Genomic DNA, 20,084 nt, shown 5'->3' with positions numbered 1-20,084 from the left:
CACAGTCCACTGACGTGCCTCAGAGAGGGAGGGCGAGAGAGAGCTAAAAAGAGTGACTCAAAGTGACAGGGAGTGGGTCAGAGAGGTAGAGGGAGGGAGATACAGGGGCACAGCGAGTGATACTGACAGAGAGAGAGAGAGAGAAGGAGAGAGATCCAGAGTTATGGCGCCTGTGACCGGACCACTGCTGCTCACGCTGCTACTTCTGGGGTACGACCACTACACCGCCTCCGCTGCTGCCGCCGCCAAGGTGAGTCCCACTTTTACCGCACACACGTCAGTGCGTTCATCATTCGGACTCACTGTCACACCCTCATTGGTAGCTAGACGTATGGAAGGGCTGCCAAGAGTGGTCAGGGAGCTGTGGGCATTGGACACACAATACAAATCAAATCACATTTTATTGGTCACATACACGTATTTAGCAGATGTTAAGTGCGGGTGTAGCGAAATGCTTGTGTTCCTAGCTCCAACAGTGCAGTAGTATCTAACAATTCAGCTTGACTTGTTTTGTTGCTTACTGTTTTGGACATTTTAAAGTGTTGTTGTGTGGTTTGGGGATTTTGGATGGTGTACTGTATGATGACTTAGTGCTGTGTTTCAGGGGTTGGCTCTATGTGGTTTTGAAACATAACTAGCATGTTTGTGTTTGTCTTTGTCTGAGTTTTGTGGTTTCTCTGAGTAGCGCCCGGGTACTGTTGCATGCTGGGTAGATCAGATCAGATGATGCAGGTCCCAGCAGAAGTCATTAAACAATATCTTTCTGTTTACCCAACGTCTGTCCAACTCTGGTCAAAGTAAACAAATCCTCTCAAATACGCTTTGATGATGTCAAAACACTGTGTATACCCAGGAGTACACTACTGCCAAAAAACAAACTATTCATCATGCACAAACACAGTTTTCTCTGTTCGGGGATTGGGTGTTGGGTTATAAAGTGGTGGTTAATGTTATTCTAGTATGATGAAAGACAGGCAGGAAATAATAGTCTGACCTCTCCACTGTTTTAAGAACTGTGGAAAATTCCATTGATTTGAGTGGATAAGAGGATTGGCGAGGGCTCAATAGGGCATTGGCTTCAACATTCAGTTGGGAACAGCTAAGAGATTCGGCCCTGGTACGTTCATCAGGTAACTCTCAAACCGTGATGTGACTTTATGACTTCTGACACACAATGGGAAGTCAACAGAGATAAGAAAAGCGTGTCGGTACACTGTTGTGTGTGGTTATTTGGGGTGTTCCTCAGTCCACAATGACACACAGCACCAGGTCTGTGTGTCTTACAGTATCCGCTCTTCTCCCTCCACCACAACAGAACCGGTGTGACATGACAACCCTGGTGATGACCAAGACAGAGTGTCACTCCTGTAGCATCAGTTCCAACGTGGGCTGTCCAGCAGGCTTCAACAAGAAGATCCCCGGGAAGGGAAAGCCGGACTGCAAGTGAGTGGGCAAGGGGGTAAGGGTGGAAGAGGGGATATGGGGAGGAAATGAGGGTGGAAGAAGGATATGGGGGGAAAAGGGGACAGAATGGGGAAGGGAGTGAGGGAGAAATAGAATAGATGGAGGAGATATCTCTTAGTAGTATCTAAGTAATATCTCATGTCTCTGCTTAACATAAGACACAACCAGGTATGTTGTACAGAGCGTTGTGACTACTGTGGCACTGTATCCTACAGCAGGTATCTCCCAGTAGTATGTCATCTCTCTCTCTGTAGGTACCGTGTGAGTTCCTTGCCCAGCCTGGTGCTGTCTATCAAGGGCTGTTCTCATGAGTGTTACAAGGAGGTGGTTGAGCCCCGCTGCTGTCCAGGGTACTGGGGACCAGACTGCATCGGTGAGCAAAACAACACACTGCATCCAATACTGTAATCAATCACTGCTGCTCATCGATGAGTCACCAAGCCGCATTGATGAGGAAAGCAACACGAGATGAAAAGACAAACCATTTCGGTGGTGGTGACATCATTTCTGAAACGCTATTTAACCCCAGATGCTCCCTTTTCAAAGGCTTGCTTTGAAACAGAGGGTTCTCGTATTTGCTCATGTTTTGGTGGTTCTGTAACACGGTAAGCTGTGGGGACTCTGAGGGAATGTTTTGATAGGAAGAGTTCAGACGTGTACTTGGCTGCTACTGCCATTGAATCCCAGTGCTGAGTGCTGTGTGACAAAAAAACAGGAGGAAAGCGCTCGCATCCCTCCTCAGAGAGGAAGAGTGGCCTGTTTCGGAAAAAAAATTGTTACAGGGGAACAAATAGACAGAAGAGAAAGCTGTCCAAAGTAGGAAAGTGTGTCAGCAGTGTCCTGTGTGCACCGGCAGGCCAGGACAACCCACATTGTGGTATTGGGTGCAGGATGCAGGTTAGGCCTTTCGGCGCAGGGGACTCGCACACTTCCTTCCTCCCAATTAGGGCTCATCGTCAGCGGGCCCCTGTCTTCCAGGAATGTGCTGACACCCCGATAGCACTGAGTCCAGGCTTCCTCTCTCTAGCTCTTTTGTTCCTGTCATAGACCCTTCTTATCCCCCCTCCCACACTCTCTTGCACACACACAAAAACACTAACACACATTCTATCTCCCTCTCTCTCTCTCTCTCTCTCTCTCTCTCTCTCTCTCGCTCCCCCTCTCTTTCTCTCTCTCTCTCTCTCTCTCTCTCTCTCTCTCTCTCTCTCTCTCTCTCTCTCTCTCCCTCTCCCCCGTCCTCCCTCCCTCTCAGTGATTGTGTTGTGAGGTTATAAAAGATGGGCAGTAGTAAGGACATTAACGGGGGCCATAGTTCTTCCTCTCTGTCTCAATGGTCCCCTGTGTCGTTCTGTGACAGGATAACATGGACGTGTGAAGTATTCTCTGTCCTGGTGAGACTTGATGTATGTCGACTGAATTACTCTCCCCACATGTTGTGCAACAAAGTTACATTTTAGGTACAAATTACCCACATTAGAAGGTTATCATTTATTAAAGTAAATATTGGGTAAACATTAAAGGATATTATTGCAATTGTTTTACTCACCGATGCAGTGTGGTCCCCAGTACCCTGAGTGAGTGTGAATCTGCTGACAAGAACAACTACTTTCCTAGAGTCTGCTGATTGTAAGGAGACCCTTGGCAACCCACTGTGCATGCTTGTGTTTACATTGTGTGTGTGCAGCTTACGGGAAGGAAGGGGATGAGTGATGATGGGTAATTCTGATAAGAGAGGCACACATGAGAGAATGAGAAGGAAAGAGGAGGAGAGAGACGGAGGAGAGGAGGAGAGGAAGTGGAGAGGGGGCGAAGAGGTGAGGGGGTCTGTGTTTGCAGTGCAACACGTCTGCTTACTCAGATCCCTGGAGACACAGCTGTCATAGCATTACGTCCGGGCTATTGTCAAGTCACGTGCTCTCCTGGACATTGGAACAACACACACCATTCGGTTTCCAATCACTGTTTCATTGAGATTGGTTGTCCATCTCTCTGTTGATATGAGACTAATGCGAATGGTACTGTCTTCCTGTCCCAGAGTGCCCAGAGGACGCAGACAGGCCCTGCAGTAATAATGGACTGTGTTCTGAAGGCATGGGGGGCAACGGGACCTGCAGCTGTAAGGTACTGGATGATGACGCATAGACACACACATATATGCAAGTAAACACACATGTGCACACGCACACGCACGCGAGCACACATACACGCACACACGCACAGACAAAGAATGGTCCATCACTGTGTTTGTCCTCCTCAGCCTGGCTTCGTGGGAACTGCGTGTGAAGACTGTGCAGATAATCTTTACGGCTCAACCTGTAGTTCTGGTAACCAACTCGGTCCCTTTCTTTAAGATTGAGACTCTTTATCTACCCCATTTTGTGACTGTCCCATGCACCTAGAGATAGAGTCCACTTTGGTGCCATTTGTTGGTGATCCATTGCATTGTAATATTTACCTGTTTCTCTCCCTGTCAATCCCATCATTCTCCATTTCCCGGTCCATCAGCCTGCACGTGTGTACATGGCCTGTGTAATGCTGGTATCCACGGTGACGGGATATGCACCTGCTTCTCTGCGTATAAAGGCCCAAAATGTGATCTGGGTAAGAGAACCAGTGGTGATGCATGCTTATGACATGTCTTATAATGTGTTAGAACTGTATCATAATGCGTTATTCCTGTCGGGTGCTAAAGCATTAACTCCCTGATCTATAACCTACCTATATGTTTTCATCTAATGACAACTTGCTCATCACCTTAATAACAGCATGTATCTCTGTCATCTTTCAGAGCTGCCGGAGTGCTCTTCTCTGCTTTGTCCACAGAACACTCGCTGTATGCAGGGCTCACTTGATGGGTCGCTGCGTTGTCAATGTCTACCTGGCTACCGAACCTCTGGAGATCAATGCATATGTGAGTGACAGCAAAAATGTTCCTCATCAGTCTATATACAATACCCCATAATGACAAAGCGAAAACGTTTTTTTAATTTTTTAAAAATGTATTAAAAATAAATAAAAAAATACCTTTTAACATAAGTATTCAGACCCTTTGCTATGAGACTCGAAATTGAGCTCAGATGCATCCTGTTTCCATAGATCATCCTTGAGATAAGTCCATCTGTGGTAAATTCTATTGATTGGACATGATTTGGAAAGGCACACACCTGTCTATATAAGGTCCCACAGTTGACAGTGCATGTCAGCGCAAAGACCAAGCCATGAGGTCGAAGGAATTGTCTGTAGAGCTCCGAGACAGGATTGTGTCGAGGCACAGATCTGGGGAAGGGTACCAAAACATTCCTGCAGCCTTGAAGGTCCCCAAGAACACAGTGTCCTCCGTCATTCATAAATGGAATAAGTTTGAAACCACCAAGACTCTTCCTAGAGCTGACCGTCCGGCCAAACTGAGCAATGGTCAGGGAAGTGACCAAGAACCTGATGGCCACTCTGACGGAGCTCCAGAGTTCCTCTGTGGAGATGGGAGAACCTTCCAGAAGGACAACCATCTCTGCAGCACTCCACCAAAAGGTACCTAAATGACTCTCAGACCATGAGAAACAAGATTCTCTGCTCTGATGAAACCAATATCGAACTCTTTGGTCTGAATGCCAAGCGTCACGTCTGGAGGAAACCTGGCACCATCCCTACGGTGAAGCATGGTGGTGGCAGCATCATGCTGTGGGGAGGTTTTTCAGCGTCAGGGACTGGGAGACTAGTCAGGATCGAGGGAAAGATGAATGGAGCAAAGAACAGAGAGATACTTGATGAAAACCTGCTCCAGAGTGCTCAGGACCTCAGACTGGGGCGAAGGTTTACCTTCCAACAGGACAACGGCCCTAAGCAGACAGCCAAGACAACGCAGGAGGGGCTTTGGGACAAGTCTCTGAATGTCCTTAATTAAGTGACCCAGCCAGAACCCGGACTTGAACCCGATTGAACATCTCTGGAGAGACCTGAAAATAGCTGTGCAGTGACACTCCCCATCCAGCCTGACAGAGCTTGAGAGGATCTGCAGAGAAGAATTGGAGAACCTCTCCAAATACAGGTGTGCCAAGCTGGTAGCTTCATACCTAAGAAGACTTGAGACTGTAATCACTGCCAAATGTGCTTCAACAAAATAGGGTCTGAATACTTATGTAAATGTGATATTTCAGTTTATGAATTTTTGATACATTTGCAAAAATTTCTAATAACCTGTTTTTACTCTGTCATTATGAATAGATTTATGAGGGGGAAAAAAACAATTTAATCCATTTTAGAATAAGGCTGTCACGTAACAAAATGTGGAAAAGGTCAATGGGTCTAAATACTTTCCGAATGGACTGTATATAATAGTTTATAAGATGATTTGTCTCCTCTCACAGCCATAAACCCGTGCCTGCAGCAGGTGTGCCACATCCATGCCACCTGTGCCCATGTGGGGCCCAACAAGCACTTGTGTACCTGTGCCCAGGGCTACACCGGGGATGGGCACGTGTGTGTTCCCATAGACCCCTGTCAAACACACCTGGGGGGCTGCTCTGCTGACTCTGCTCGCTGCGTGTACGATGGGCCAGGGAAGGTGTGTGTGTGTGTGTGTGTGTGTGTGTGTGTGTCTGTCTGTGTGTGTGTGCGTGCGTGCGTGCGTGTGTGTGTTTTTCTAACCGACAAATGAAACTAATTGATAATGCAAGTCAAATATAACATTTTATTGCTTCAATTGGTGATAATGTGCCATTCATTTGAGGGTGGACATGTGTTTGGTGAACCTCCCCCTGAGTGGTGTTTTTGGTTTCTCTCGTAGTCTCATTGTGAGTGTCAAGACGGGTTTGACCACCTGACAGGAGGGGTGAGCTGCAGCCTGAAGGATTTGTGCAGACCTAACTCCTGCAGCAAACACGCCAACTGTTCAACAGTGGAGCCGAACATAGTAGAGTCAGCGTGTTTCTGTTCTCTTTGACTTAGTGTGTTTAAAGATATCTGTGCAGTAAAACCATCCTTTTTTCAAAAGGTCATCTTACCTTTGTACGTCTCTCTTACTCCAGGTGCACATGTCACGAGGGTTACCTGGGCAACGGCAAGATTTGCTATGGCAACATCATGCAGCGTCTGAACGATCTGAACTCAGAGCCCGGGGGCCAATGGACCGGCCAGCTCAGCAATGCCATCACACTCTTTGGTGCGTCTCATTGATTTATCATCAGCCAATCAGTGACTCATTAAAGTTGCAGAAAAGCACCTCTTTTGTCATGGGCCTTGGTTGATATAGTCTCTCTCTTTCGCTCTCTATCTCTCTTTTCCTCCTCCTCCTCTTCCTCCTCCTGCTCCAGGTGCCATTACTTGGCCCCTGAGCAACTTTGGCCCCTTTACCGTCTTCGTCCCAATCAACAAGGGCTTCAAAGGAACTCCGGTAACATACACACTAGACACCTAGAAAACTGTAGCTATATGGATACACACTAGACACCTAGAGAACTGTAGCTATATTGATACACAGTAGACACCTAGAGAACTGTAGCTATATTGATACACAGTAGACACCTAGAGAACTGTAGCTATATGATACACACTAGACACCTAGAGAACTGTAGCTATATGATACACACTAGACACCTAGAGAACTGTAGCTATATTGATACACACTAGACACTTAGAGAACTGTAGCTATATGATACACAGTAGACACCTAGAGGCACTGTAGCTATATTGATACACAGTAGACACCTAGAGAACTGTAGCTATATGATACACACTAGACACCTAGAGAACTGTAGCTATATGATACACACTAGACACCTAGAGAACTGTAGCTATATGGATACACAGTAGACACCTAGAGAACTGTAGCTATATTGATACACACTAGACACCTAGAGAACCGTAGCTATATTGAAACACAGTAGACACCTAGAGAACTGTAGCTATATTGATACACACTAGACACCTAGAGGCACTGTAGCTATATGATACACAGTAGACACCTAGAGAACTGTAGCTATATTGATACACAGTAGACACCTAGAGAACTGTAGCTATATTGAAACACAGTAGACACCTAGAGAACTGTAGCTATATTGAAACACACTAGACACCTAGAGGCACTGTAGCTATATTGAAACACAGTAGACACCTAGAGAACTGTAGCTATATGATACACAGTAGACACCTAGAGAACTGTAGCTATATTGATACACAGTAGACACCTAGAGACACTGTAGCTATATGATACACACTAGACACCTAGAGACTGTAGCTATATTGATACACACTAGACACCTAGAGAACTGTAGCTATATTGATACACACTAGACACCTAGAGGCACTGTAGCTATATTGAAACACAGTAGACACCTAGAGAACTGTAGCTATATTGATACACACTAGACACCTAGAGGCACTGTAGCTATATTGATACACAGTAGACACCTAGAGAACTGTAGCTATATTGATACACACTAGACACCTAGAGAACTGTAGCTATATTGATACACACTAGACACCTAGAGGCACTGTAGCTATACTGATACACACTAGACACCTAGAGAACTGTAGCTATATTGATACACACTAGACACCTAGAGAACTGTAGCTATATGATACACACTAGACACCTAGAGAACTGTAGCTATATGATACACACTAGACACCTAGAGAACTGTAGCTATATGATACACACTAGACACCTAGAGAACTGTAGCTATATTGATACACACTAGACACCTAGAGAACTGTAGCTATATGATACACACTAGACACCTAGAGAACTGTAGCTATATTGATACACACTAGACACCTAGAGAACTGTAGCTATATTGATACACACTAGACACCTAGAGAACTGTAGCTATATGGATACACACTAGACACCTAGAGAACTGTAGCTATATTGATACACACTAGACACCTAGAGAACTGTAGCTATATGATACACACTAGACACCTAGAGAACTGTAGCTATATGGATACACAGTAGACACCTAGAGAACTGTAGCTATATTGATACACAGTAGACACCTAGAGAACTGTAGCTATATTGATACACACTAGACACCTAGAGAACTGTAGCTATATGATACACACTAGACACCGAGAGAACTGTAGCTATATGATACACACTAGACACCTAGAGAACTGTAGCTATATTGATACACAGTAGACACCTAGAGAACTGTAGCTATATGATACACACTAGACACCTAGAGAACTGTAGCTATATTGATACACAGTAGACACCTAGAGAACTGTAGCTATATTGATACACACTAGACACCTAGAGAACTGTAGCTATACTGATACACACTAGACACCTAGAGAACTGTAGCTATATTGATACACAGTAGACACCTAGAGAACTGTAGCTATATGATACACACTAGACACCTAGAGAACTGTAGCTATATTGATACACAGTAGACACCTAGAGAACTGTAGCTATATGATACACACTAGACACCTAGAGAACTGTAGCTATATTGATACACAGTAGACACCTAGAGAACTGTAGCTATATGATACACACTAGACACTTAGAGAACTGTAGCTATATGATACACAGTAGACACCTGGAGACACTGTGGCTATATTGCTGCATATTTTGTATACTTTTGGAACACAAGACCAATATTTTTTACTTTTCCCCCTATAGCTGAAATGTTTATCATATTTGTTGTCCTATCTCAGCTGATAACTCTGATGGCTGACCCAATGAAGGCTAAGTACCTGTGTAAGCTGCACATTGCTGCCGGAGAGATGCCCTATGATATGCTGAACAAAGGGGTCATCTACTACACTCTGACGGGCAAGGCAGGGGAGACGGTGACAACAGATGACGTGAGACACACACACACACACACACACACACACACACACACACACACACACACACACACACACACACACACACACACACACACACACACACACACACACACACACACACACACACACACACACACACACACACACACACAGGGGCAAGCCTCATTACCAAGGCCCTCCTGATTTAGACTGACAAAAGTGAACACCGTCCCAAGAGTGTGCTTCTCATAGTAGTAGTGATGACACAGCACAAGACGGTCCAATGAGAAACACTGCTCTAATGACAGGTCACGCTGGTCATGTCAGCAAAATAATTTGATGATCCCCCGACAGGACAAGCAGCTCAAGATCCGTATCCATGGCAGCAGGAAGAAGGGCGGGGTCCTGCAGTCTGATGTCATCGCTTCCAATGGGATCATCCATATTATCAACAAGCTGATGGACAGTGTCTCACCCACCGTGGAGAGCGATAGAGAGGTGCACAAATACCAGAGACAGACGTTGCGTCACAAACGGCACCCTATTCCCTATTTAGTGCATTACTTTTAGTCAAAAGTAGTGCAGTACATAGGGAATAGGGTGCCATTTGGGACGAACCAGAAACATTGTTTATTATACTTAGAATAGCATTTGTAACGCCTACATTTGTGCCTATATTTTTATTTATTTAACCCTTATTCGACCAGGTAAGTTGACTGAGAACACATTCTCATTTACAGCAACGACCTGGGGAATAGTTACAGGGGAGAGGAGGAGGGGGGATGAATGAGCCAACTGAAAGCAACAAGACAGGTTGTTATTAAGTTAGGCTAAGTTCCATTTTGACATGACTTGTCATGTTATCTTTTCCAGGAGAATCTGATGAAGATTCTATCAGACTATGGGAAGTTTTCCAAGTTCAAGGATTTGTTGATGGTACTGTCTTCTGTATTCATTTCATGCTATTTACATTTTATTTAACATATTCTATGTATTATTCAGTGGGTATAGTATATCAGATATGAAGTAACATCAACCTGTTGTTTGATATCTTATTAATGTATTGTTATTCTTATTTGTATGTATTTATATGCAACTACATTTTTTGGTATGAAATATTCAATCTAAATAAAGTTTGATTTGGTTTGATTCATCTGTACAGAAAGCCAATATTGATTCTGTATTGGAGGAGGCTGGGCCCTCCACCATCTTTGCCCCCACCAACACAGCCTTCGATGCCATGAAGGAGGGACAGCTGGACTATCTCACCTCTAGTGAGGTAGGGAATGGATGACCTCATGTGCACATACACATACACACGCACACGCATGTACACTTGCAAACTCTTATGCCTCTGATGACACAAACACACACATCGTTTTGCAATGCATGTGATGTCTCCAGACCGTGACTGTGATGTGCGTGTTTGGCTTATTTTTGTCTGATTTCAGGGAAGCACTAAACTACTGGAGCTACTAAGGAATCATGTGGTCCCCTCAATCAATGTGAGTGTGCATGTTAGGCTACATGTCAATCACCAAACCAGATCATGTAGAGTCCCTTAGACTTCAAGGTCCGTATTCATTAATCTTCTTAGAGTATTAGTGCTGATCTAGGATCTGTTATGTCCTGTGATGTTTTGTCTATATCATAATGTATTAGATTACATGGACAGAGGAGACCTGATCCTAGATCAGCACTCCTACTCTGAATATTCTGTGAATGTGTTTGCATATGGTTGTTGTTTTCCATTGGTTTGAAGTTGGAGGTCTATAATGCTGTGACCAACCAGCGGATTAGGACCATTGCCAATCAGATCCTCTCGTTCAATGTGACTGAAAACGTAAGTACATGTGACACATCAACACAAGCGAAGAGGTATATATAGTGTGTGTGTGCGCGTGTGCGTGTGCGTGTGTGTGTGTGTGTGTGTGTGTGTGCGTGTGCATGTACAGTAGGTGTGTGTGTCTGACTCTGACGTAACCCCATAGGGTCAAATCCTGGTCAACGGCATGGCTGTACTGGAGGCAGACGTGGAGGCCAAGAACGGACGCCTCTATTCGCTGGACGGGGTTCTAATCCCGCCCTCCATCGAGCCGGTACTGCCTCACAGGTGTGACATCACAGAGAACAAACTTATGAAGGTGAGTTTGAGTGCCAGGTTTTGTGATCGTCCCCTGCATTCACATGAAGTGTTTTAGTTTCAGAGGTTTTGTTCATTATTAACTTTATAACGTATTATTAGAGTCATCCTTTATTTAGATTTAGTGAGGGAGTTTGTTCTGGTTGCTTGTCCTCATTTGAGTGTCTCTCTTCATTGACATGTTACTACCCAGGGTGACTGTGTCAGCTGCTCAAAGGTGACCAAGTCCGGCTGCCCATCCGGAGTGTCCACAGTAAGAACCCACACACACTCAACCTCAAATAGTTTGCAAATACTGTATAGAGACCTAAGCATCCCTTTCAGTTGCTTTCACATGGCTCTTTCCTTAACCTCGTGCAGTACCTTCAGAAAGTATTCATACCCTTTGACCTATTCCACATTTTCTTGTGTTACATCCTGAATTAAAAATGGATAAAAAATATCTGTTTTCTCACCCATCTACACACAATACCCCATCATGACAAAAGGAAAATATGTTTTTAGAAAGGTTTGCAAATGAATTGAAAATGAAATACAGAAATATCTCATTTACATACAGTACCAGTAAAAAGTTTGAACACACCTACTCATTCAACAGTTTTTCTTTATTTTTACTATTTTCTACATTGTAGAATAATAGTGAAGAGATCAAAACTATGAAATAACACATATGGAATCATGTAGTAACCAGAAAAGTGTTAAACAAATAAAAATATATTTTATATTTGAAATTATTCAAAGTAGCCACCCTTTGCCTTGATGACAGTATTCACACCCCTAAGTCACTACTCAGGCTCCCGAGTGGCGCATCTCAGTGCAAGAGGCATCACTAAAGTCCCTGGTTCGAATCCAGGCTGTATCACATCTGGCCTTGATTGGGAGTCCCATAGGGCGGTGCACAATTGGCCCAGCGTTGGCCAGGGTAAGCCGTCATTGTAAATAAGAATTTGTTCTTAACTGACTTTCCTAGTTAAATAAAGGTTTAAAAAAGAAAAAAATGTCATGTTAGGAGCGATTACAGGTGTAAGTGTTTATGAGTAAGTCTCCAAGAGCTTTGCACACCTGGATTGTACAATATTTGAACATTATTCTTTAAAAAATTATTCAAACTGTAACTAGGCCACTCAGTAACATTCAATATAATCTTGGTAAGCAACTCCAGTGTATATTTGGCCTTGTGTTTTAGGTTATTGTCCTGCTGAATTTGTCTCCCAGTGTATGTAGGAAAGCAAACTGAACCAGGTTTTCCTATAGAATTTTGCCTTTGTTTAGCTCTATTACATTACTTATTATCCCCCAAAAATCCCTAGTCTTTGCTGATTACAAGCATACCCATAACATGATGCAGCCACCACCATCGTTGAAAATATGAAGAGTGGTACTCAGTGATGTGTTGTGTTGGATTTTTCCCAAACATAACTCTTTTAAAGTCACCATTGGCCTCATGGTGAAATCCCAGAGCAGTTTCCTTCCTCTCTGGCAACTGAGTTAGGAAGGACACCTGCATCTTTGTAGTGACTGGGTGTATTGATACACCATCCAAAGTGTAATTAATAACTTCACCATGCTCAAAGGGATATTCAATGTTTGCTTTTAAATGTTTACCCATCTACCAATAGCTGCCCTTCTTTGCGAGGCATTGGAAAACCTCCCTGGTCTTTGTGGTTGATTCTTTGTTTTGAAATTCACTGCTTGACTGAGGGACCTTACAGATAATTTTATGAGGTAGTCATTCAAAAATCATCTTAAACACTATTATTGAGTCCATGCAACTTATTATGTGACTTGTTAAGCACATTTATTCATTACGTTATTTAGGCTTGCCATACCAAAGGGGTTGAAAACTTATTAACTCAAGAAATTTCAGGTTACCATTTTTAATTAATTTCTAAAAATGTCTAAAAACATAATTCCACTTTGATTTTATGGGGTATTATGTGTAGGCCCAGAATTGTCATTCTTGAGTAAAAGTAAAGATGCGTTAATAGAAAATGACTCAAGTAAAAGGGAAAGTCACCCAGTAAAATACGACTTGAGTAGAAGTCGAAAAGTATTTGGTTTTATATTTACTTAAGTATCAAAAGTAAATGTAATTGCTAAAATATACTTCAATATCAAAAGTAAAAGTATAAATAATTTCAAAATCTTTATATTAAGAAAACCAGACAGTTTATTTTATTTTACAGATAGCCAGGGGCACACTCCAACACTCAGACATCATTTACTGTAGGGGGTGTGCACTGGCGGCAGAGAAGTCAGGTGCAGGAGAGCAAAAACTGATTTACAACGGCGCAGTTTAATAAATAAAACCACCATTAACAGAACAATAAATCAATGGGTAAACAAAACCCATTACACACCAGCATAACGTGCACAAGCACTACAATAAACAATTCCGGACAAGGACATGGGGGGAACAGAGGGTTAAATACACAACATTTAATGATGGAATTGAAACCAGGTGTGTGGGAAGACAAGAGAAAACAAATGGAAAATGAAAGGTGGATCGGCGATGGCTAGAAGACCGGTGACGTCGACCGCCGAACGCCGTCCGAACAGGGAGAGGGACCGACTTCGGCGGAAGTCGTGACATTTACAAATTAAGCATTTGTGTTTAGTGAGTCTGCCAGATCAGAGACAGTAGGGATGACCAGGGATGTTCTCCTGATAAGTGTGTAAATTTGACAATTTTCCTGTCCTGCTAAGCATTCAAAATTTAACTTTTGGGTGTCAGGGAAATGTATGGAGTAAAAAGCACATTATGGTGAAGTAAAAGTAAAAACCGTCAAAAATATAAATAGTAAAGTACAGGTACCCCAATAAACTACTTAATTAGCATTTGAAAGTATTTTTACTTAAGTACTTTACACCACTATGTACAAAATCCAAATTTAATCCATTTTAAATTCAGGCTGTAACACTTTCTGAAGGCAATGTATGTGTTTACTCAGCGCCATGGTCTGTGTCACAAATGGCATCCTATTCCCTATATAGTGCACTACTTTTGACAGAGCCGGATGGGCACTGGACAAGAGTAGTGAACTTTAAAGGTGAAAGAGTGCCATTTGGGACATACAGCCATCCAGCCATCCATGTACTGTATACAGCTCTGTGTTTATTTTGCTGATGTCGCCCCCTTTGTGTAGAACACCTTCTTTCGTGGCTGTGTGTTCCGGAACATACTGAGTTTCAACATCCCTACGTTTGGCTGCGCCCCCATATGCAACAGGACCCTCACGGTACAGACACACACAGACACACACAAAACTTCTAACACTAAACCTAACCTTAATCCTAAACCTAACTCCTAACCCTAAACCTAACCTTAACCCCAAACCCTAAACCTTCAAGCCTAAAATATCATTTTAACAAATTCACTTAAAAAAAAAATCCTGCCTTGTCAGGACATTCTGGTGACTTGTCAGGACATTCTGGTCCTGATAATGTAGGAAAACATGTACACATACACCACACACAACATCCCTCGCACCTCGCACACCTCAAACACCCCTCACACACTCTGTAGGCCCGACCTGATTTGAGTTCTGCACCCTCTTATGCCCATCCTCCTCCCTAACCCCACCTCTACATCACCCTCTCCCCAGACACCACTGTGCTGTAAGGGCTTCTATGGGCCAGACTGCACCCCGTGTCCTGGAGGGTTCAACACCCCCTGCTCCCGTCATGGACAGGTGAGACACCCCACCTAACCAACGTATCCCTTAACCACTTAACCAGTCTGACTGAGAAAAGAATCTATGCAGTGATTGGCGTAATCCTCCTCTTTGTGTTTATGTTCAGCATGTAGGTATTTATACTTATTTTCTACCGTGTGTCTTAGTGTTCTGAGGGGATCGAGGGAAACGGGACGTGTGTCTGTGAGACCAACTTCAAAGGCTCCCGGTGTCACTACTGCTCCAACCCCGACAAATACGGACCAGCCTGCGACAAAAGTACACCCACGTCTTCTATATTGACAAAGGGACACATCAGTGTCCCCAGATGATGACACGTCTGTCTCATGTTGATGATGTGTCTCTCCCCCTCTGTCCCTAGCTTGTGACTGTATCCATGGTGTGTGTGATAACCGTCCCGAGGCAGATGGGCGTTGTAAGGTGGACTCCTGCCAGCCGGGCTACACTGGCCAGTACTGTGAGCGCCACACCCAGGCCTGTGGCCCCCAGGTGACCTTCTGTCATGCCCACGCAGAGTGTAACTTCAATGGAGGGGCAGTCAGGTGAATGTGCAGGCTTCACTGCGGCCTTGTTGGGGATGTTGGTATAAAAATAGAATCCCTTTCTCTCACTCAATGTTCTAAATTCTCATGACAACACAGTGCTTTGTATCCAAGATTGTCCCTCCTGCAAAATGTAGTTCTAAGTAAAAGGCATGTTTTTTTATGTGTGTGAAGGTGTGTGTGTAATCCGGGTTTCCAAGGCGATGGGATCACGTGCGTGTATATGGAACCCTGTGCCCTTCCGAACCGTGGAGGATGCGATGTGAATGTAAGCACAGAAAACACACAAACAATGTATGAAAACCATACATCTCACCATCAACGTCTTTCAGTACCTTTTTCAATTGAACCTTTTTTCCCCTAAGCATGGTAGCCTGCTTGCTGTACTGAGCTGTTCTGACTGTGCTCTCCACTACCCCCTACAGGCCAAGTGTATAAAGACAGGGCCAGGCTCACACACATGCCAATGTTTGGCAGGATGGAAGATGGATGAGGATGGGTGCCAGCCTGTCAATGACTGCCTGGGCCCTGACAGAGGGGGCTGCCATCCCAATGCCACCTGTATCTACGTGGGCCCTGGACAGGTGAGAGAGGGGGGTAGGGCATCAAACTCCCAAAACAGTCTGATTGACTCAATGCGATGTTGTTTCTATATTTTCTCCCCTACCATCTATCTTAACCATCCATTCAATAAAGCCCAAAGTCTCCAGTTGATTCTATGCATGTTCCTATTTCCAAATGCAGAGCGGCTGTGCGTGCAAGAGTGGTTTCCGTGGCAATGGGAGGGAGTGCGAGGCGAACAATCCGTGCGTGGCACAAAATGGTGGCTGTCATTATCTGGTGGGTGCCCGCTACTTCTCATTGGCTGACACGATAAGTACTGAACCAATAGAATCACCGACCATAATACTGATTGACTGTGATGATAGCCTTTGACCTCATGAACTTTGATCTACTTTCTCTCCTAAAGGCAAGCTGTCTCTACGTGTCCGGTGCATGGAAGTGTGTGTGTGAGGATGGATACACAGGTGACGGAGAGGTGTGCTACGGCAACGTGGGACAGGTGAGCACTTCCTACCTTATTGCCAAGACAGGTAGCTACATATGTTTGTGGATTAGGGGACTGACATACCTACACTGATCTGAATAACAAACCTGACCTCCACTGTGTCTCTGTAGGAGCTGATGGCCCTTCCTGATGTCACTGAGTTCGCCAAATGGGTGACTGTGAGTTTGACCACTGTCATTTCTCACCGTTTTACAGCAGGGGGGGTTGCGTTTTCCCTGTGTTGTTGATGCTGTTGTTCAGATTCTTTATTGTCTGAATAAGAAACAACCTATTTTCACTTCTGACATCCTGTATCAATGAGACGTCACACCACACTATCTAGAACCTTAAAGAGTTATTCAGCTGAACCCTTTGAAGAACCCTTTTTGGTTCCAGGAAGAACTCTTTTTGGTTCAATGTAGAGGGTTCTACATGGAACCAAAAAGGGTTCTCCTATGTGGACAGCCGAAAACCCTTTTGGAACCCTTTTTTTCTAAGAGTACATAGTGTAAGCTTCAGGAACGTTTAGTAAGATACAACCGGATATGGTTACAGAGCATTATGGGTACTGTAGTACATCATGCAACAATCTGCATAAGGTCATATTCACAACTCACCATGACCTTCTGCTAGCCTGCTAGTATGCCTGTAAGAGGCTGGTCGTATGGTTTTAGGTCGGCATGACATTTAGTATTTTCTTTTGTCTCCTCCCCTCTCCCAGGACATAGGCATTTCCCAGCTGCCACTCATGAACAGTCAGAACGTAACGCTGCTGGTGCCGTCCACAGCAGCTACAGACAAGATGACCAAAGAGGACAAGGACTTCTGGACAACCCAGGGGAACCTACTCAGTATCATCAAGTAAGACCTGGGTCATATTCATCAGGCACCAAACAAAATTATATGTTATAAAACAGGAAGAGACTACTTGGACTTGTCCAATAAGAACCGTCTCTTTTATTTTCCCTTGGACAACTTTTAAAAACGTTTTGCTATAGGCATTGAGATTCTTCCATTGTGATAATCCTTATTTCTGATTATCCCCTGATAGAAATCACATGATCCAAGGTGTCTACTCACTAGATGACCTACGCGATGCATCCTCCAACTTGCAGCTCACTTCCGCTCTGAAGAAGGCTCTTCCTGTTACTATTACCAATGAGGTGAGTTTAGAGGCAGGTTTCATCCTAAGGTTGAAGTGAACAGGAACTGCGATACTGTAACACATGATCTGAAGTGAACCCTGTATTGTCTGTCAGTCCACAGTGATTGGAGGAGCCACCATAACAACCGCGAATGTGGCTTCAACCAATGGACTGATCCACATTATTGACACAGTGTTGGTTCCAGAGAGGAGTCTCAGTGAGGGGCTGCTGGAGCTGCTTGCACGGAGGCCAGAGTTCTCCCTGTTCAGGAGTTACCTTGTCGTATGTACATTATAAGGCTGCTATTCTATTCATCCACACTCTCGTACAGCACCCAAACTCTATTTTTGAACGGAGCACTCTGATGAACAACCCCAGCTTTATCAATGTCTTATTAAAGTTCTCCATAAAAATATGTGTGATTCCATATGCAGCCATATCTGAGGAAAATGTCTGTCTCTGTCGGTTCCCTCTCAGCATCACAACCTGACAGAAGAGATAGAGCAGGCCTCGGCCTACACAGTATTCGCTCCAACAGACGGCGCTGTCCTCGAGTACCTCAAGAATACCGCTTCAGACACCATGGTACCTGAAACGATTTTGTAATGTTGTTACACATTGTGTGTGTGTGTGTGTGTGTGTGTGTGTGTGTGTGTGTGTGTGTGTGTGTGTGTGTGTGTGTGTGTGTGTGTGTGTGTGTGTGTGTGTGTGTGTGTGTGTGGATGCGAGTGTGCGTGCTTATATAATGTATGAACTGTAGTACTGTGTGTGTTTTGGTTGTTGTCAGGACCTGAATACGACGCGGTACCACATAGTGCTGTCTGATAGGTTAATGAAGGTAGACCTGCTGGTTGGAGCCTACAAGGAGACCATGCTGGGGTTCTCCTACCAGCTAGGCATCTTACCCAGGGATGACAAGGTATTATTATTATGGGATGCTCTGGGAATTCTGTTTGTGTTTTACTAATGTTGTATCAGCCATATTGGCTATAGTCTACTACTGTTTGAGTCCTCTCAAAATGTGGTGCTCCTTTTTTCCCTCTTCTCTTCTCTTCTCTCTCCTCTGTAGTTGTTTGTGAATGAGGCCCAGGTAAATGTGTCAGACATCCAGGGTGGTAAAGGGGTGATCCACGGCCTATCTGCAGTACTAGATATCACCAGAAATCGCTGCGACTTCCAGCAATTCAAGACATTTCCAGTAAAGCCCCTTTCTTCCTTTTTCTAAACATTTGACATTAATTTTCTCAGATAATAATTCATTTATATTTTGTCTGAAGGGATCCTGTCAAGATTGCTTCTACCCACAACTCAACCCCTGTCCAGCTGGAGCTACCCCAGTGGTATGATACCTTTCAAGTATATCCAGCTACTGTATTGTGGATCCAAAATGGCTGTCATGTTTCACGAATTACTCTGTGTTATGGCTGTTTTCCCTACAGGCATTGGTCAGGAAAAAGTGTATGTTCAGTCGGGTCTACCAGGGGGAACGGCTGCTCAGCATCGGCTGCAGGACCATCTGCAAGAACACTACCATTGTACGTGAGACACCAGCAGCACCACTATCACTGGAATACTACCACATTTCGGACTGTGTCCCACCCTATTCTCTATATAGTGCACTATTTTTGATCAGGGCCCATAGGGAATAGGGTGTAATTTGGCATGCATCACTAGTCTAGAATGGGTCAGTGGTGTAGAAACAAAAGCACTGTTAACATAATTTGTTAGCATTGTGTTTGCATGTTACTTACACATATTCAATGCTTTAAATCCAAGAAGAGGAATCAACAAGGGTCTAGAGAAGCTCTACCTGAGTGAGGGAATTGACAGGCAATCATACTTTACCTTCACGCCAATTTGAAGTGAGAGTAGAAGTGCGTGTCCCTGTGATTGACTCTAGCTCCCCCTGTAGGTGCGGAGGTGCTGTGGCGGGTTCTACGGGGAGCACTGTGAGCCGTGTCCAGGGCCCAAAGGCCAGCCTTGCTATGGGAACGGGATGTGCCAGGACAGGACCAACGGTACAGGGGTTTGCCAGTGTAACAAGAGCTTCAACGGGACTGCTTGTGAAACGTGCCAGGAGGGCAAATACGGCATCCACTGTGACCAAGGTACTGTGACCAAGGTACTGTAGTAATGTATTGTAAGCTCTTAGAAAAAAAAATGCTATCTAGAACCTAAAAGGGTTCTTTGGCTGTCCCCATAGGAGAACCCTTTGAACAACCCTTTTTGGTTCCAAGCAGAAACCTTTTGGGTTTCATGTAAAACCCTTTC

At 44.2% G+C, this 20,084-nt stretch overlaps 1 protein-coding gene across 2 annotated transcripts in view; it reads left to right on the top strand.

Annotated features, from left to right (window-relative positions):
- Nucleotides 1–20,084, top strand: part of stab2 (stabilin 2) — a 38,260-nt gene continuing 18,176 nt past the window's right edge. The window contains exons 1-37 of one of the 2 annotated variants that reach the window (XM_045722003.2): nt 1–250; nt 1,316–1,443; nt 1,719–1,837; nt 3,500–3,585; nt 3,722–3,788; nt 3,970–4,065; nt 4,253–4,375; nt 5,829–6,025; nt 6,248–6,378; nt 6,489–6,622; nt 6,774–6,853; nt 9,124–9,273; nt 9,595–9,738; nt 10,114–10,176; nt 10,403–10,519; nt 10,692–10,745; nt 11,003–11,083; nt 11,232–11,384; nt 11,577–11,636; nt 14,530–14,622; nt 14,989–15,075; nt 15,225–15,336; nt 15,440–15,620; nt 15,795–15,888; nt 16,046–16,204; nt 16,365–16,460; nt 16,591–16,683; nt 16,800–16,847; nt 17,390–17,529; nt 17,720–17,831; nt 17,928–18,095; nt 18,291–18,398; nt 18,601–18,732; nt 18,883–19,011; nt 19,091–19,153; nt 19,253–19,348; nt 19,726–19,921. In XM_045722003.2, coding sequence (XP_045577959.2) covers nt 164–250; nt 1,316–1,443; nt 1,719–1,837; nt 3,500–3,585; nt 3,722–3,788; nt 3,970–4,065; nt 4,253–4,375; nt 5,829–6,025; nt 6,248–6,378; nt 6,489–6,622; nt 6,774–6,853; nt 9,124–9,273; nt 9,595–9,738; nt 10,114–10,176; nt 10,403–10,519; nt 10,692–10,745; nt 11,003–11,083; nt 11,232–11,384; nt 11,577–11,636; nt 14,530–14,622; nt 14,989–15,075; nt 15,225–15,336; nt 15,440–15,620; nt 15,795–15,888; nt 16,046–16,204; nt 16,365–16,460; nt 16,591–16,683; nt 16,800–16,847; nt 17,390–17,529; nt 17,720–17,831; nt 17,928–18,095; nt 18,291–18,398; nt 18,601–18,732; nt 18,883–19,011; nt 19,091–19,153; nt 19,253–19,348; nt 19,726–19,921 — 4,177 coding nt within the window. In that variant the 5' untranslated portion in view covers nt 1–163. The remainder of the gene's footprint in view (nt 251–1,315; nt 1,444–1,718; nt 1,838–3,499; nt 3,586–3,721; nt 3,789–3,969; nt 4,066–4,252; nt 4,376–5,828; nt 6,026–6,247; nt 6,379–6,488; nt 6,623–6,773; nt 6,854–9,123; nt 9,274–9,594; nt 9,739–10,113; nt 10,177–10,402; nt 10,520–10,691; nt 10,746–11,002; nt 11,084–11,231; nt 11,385–11,576; nt 11,637–14,529; nt 14,623–14,988; nt 15,076–15,224; nt 15,337–15,439; nt 15,621–15,794; nt 15,889–16,045; nt 16,205–16,364; nt 16,461–16,590; nt 16,684–16,799; nt 16,848–17,389; nt 17,530–17,719; nt 17,832–17,927; nt 18,096–18,290; nt 18,399–18,600; nt 18,733–18,882; nt 19,012–19,090; nt 19,154–19,252; nt 19,349–19,725; nt 19,922–20,084) is intronic. The other variant, XM_014207974.3, reaches the window with a different exon arrangement.

Source organism: Salmo salar, chromosome 07 (genome assembly GCF_965601325.2).
Source record: "Salmo salar chromosome 07, fSalSal1, whole genome shotgun sequence".
NCBI classification, from domain to species: domain Eukaryota; kingdom Metazoa; phylum Chordata; class Actinopteri; order Salmoniformes; family Salmonidae; genus Salmo; species Salmo salar.
The sequence above is the reverse complement of the archived record's forward strand: the minus strand, read 5'-3'. Positions and strand labels throughout refer to the sequence as shown.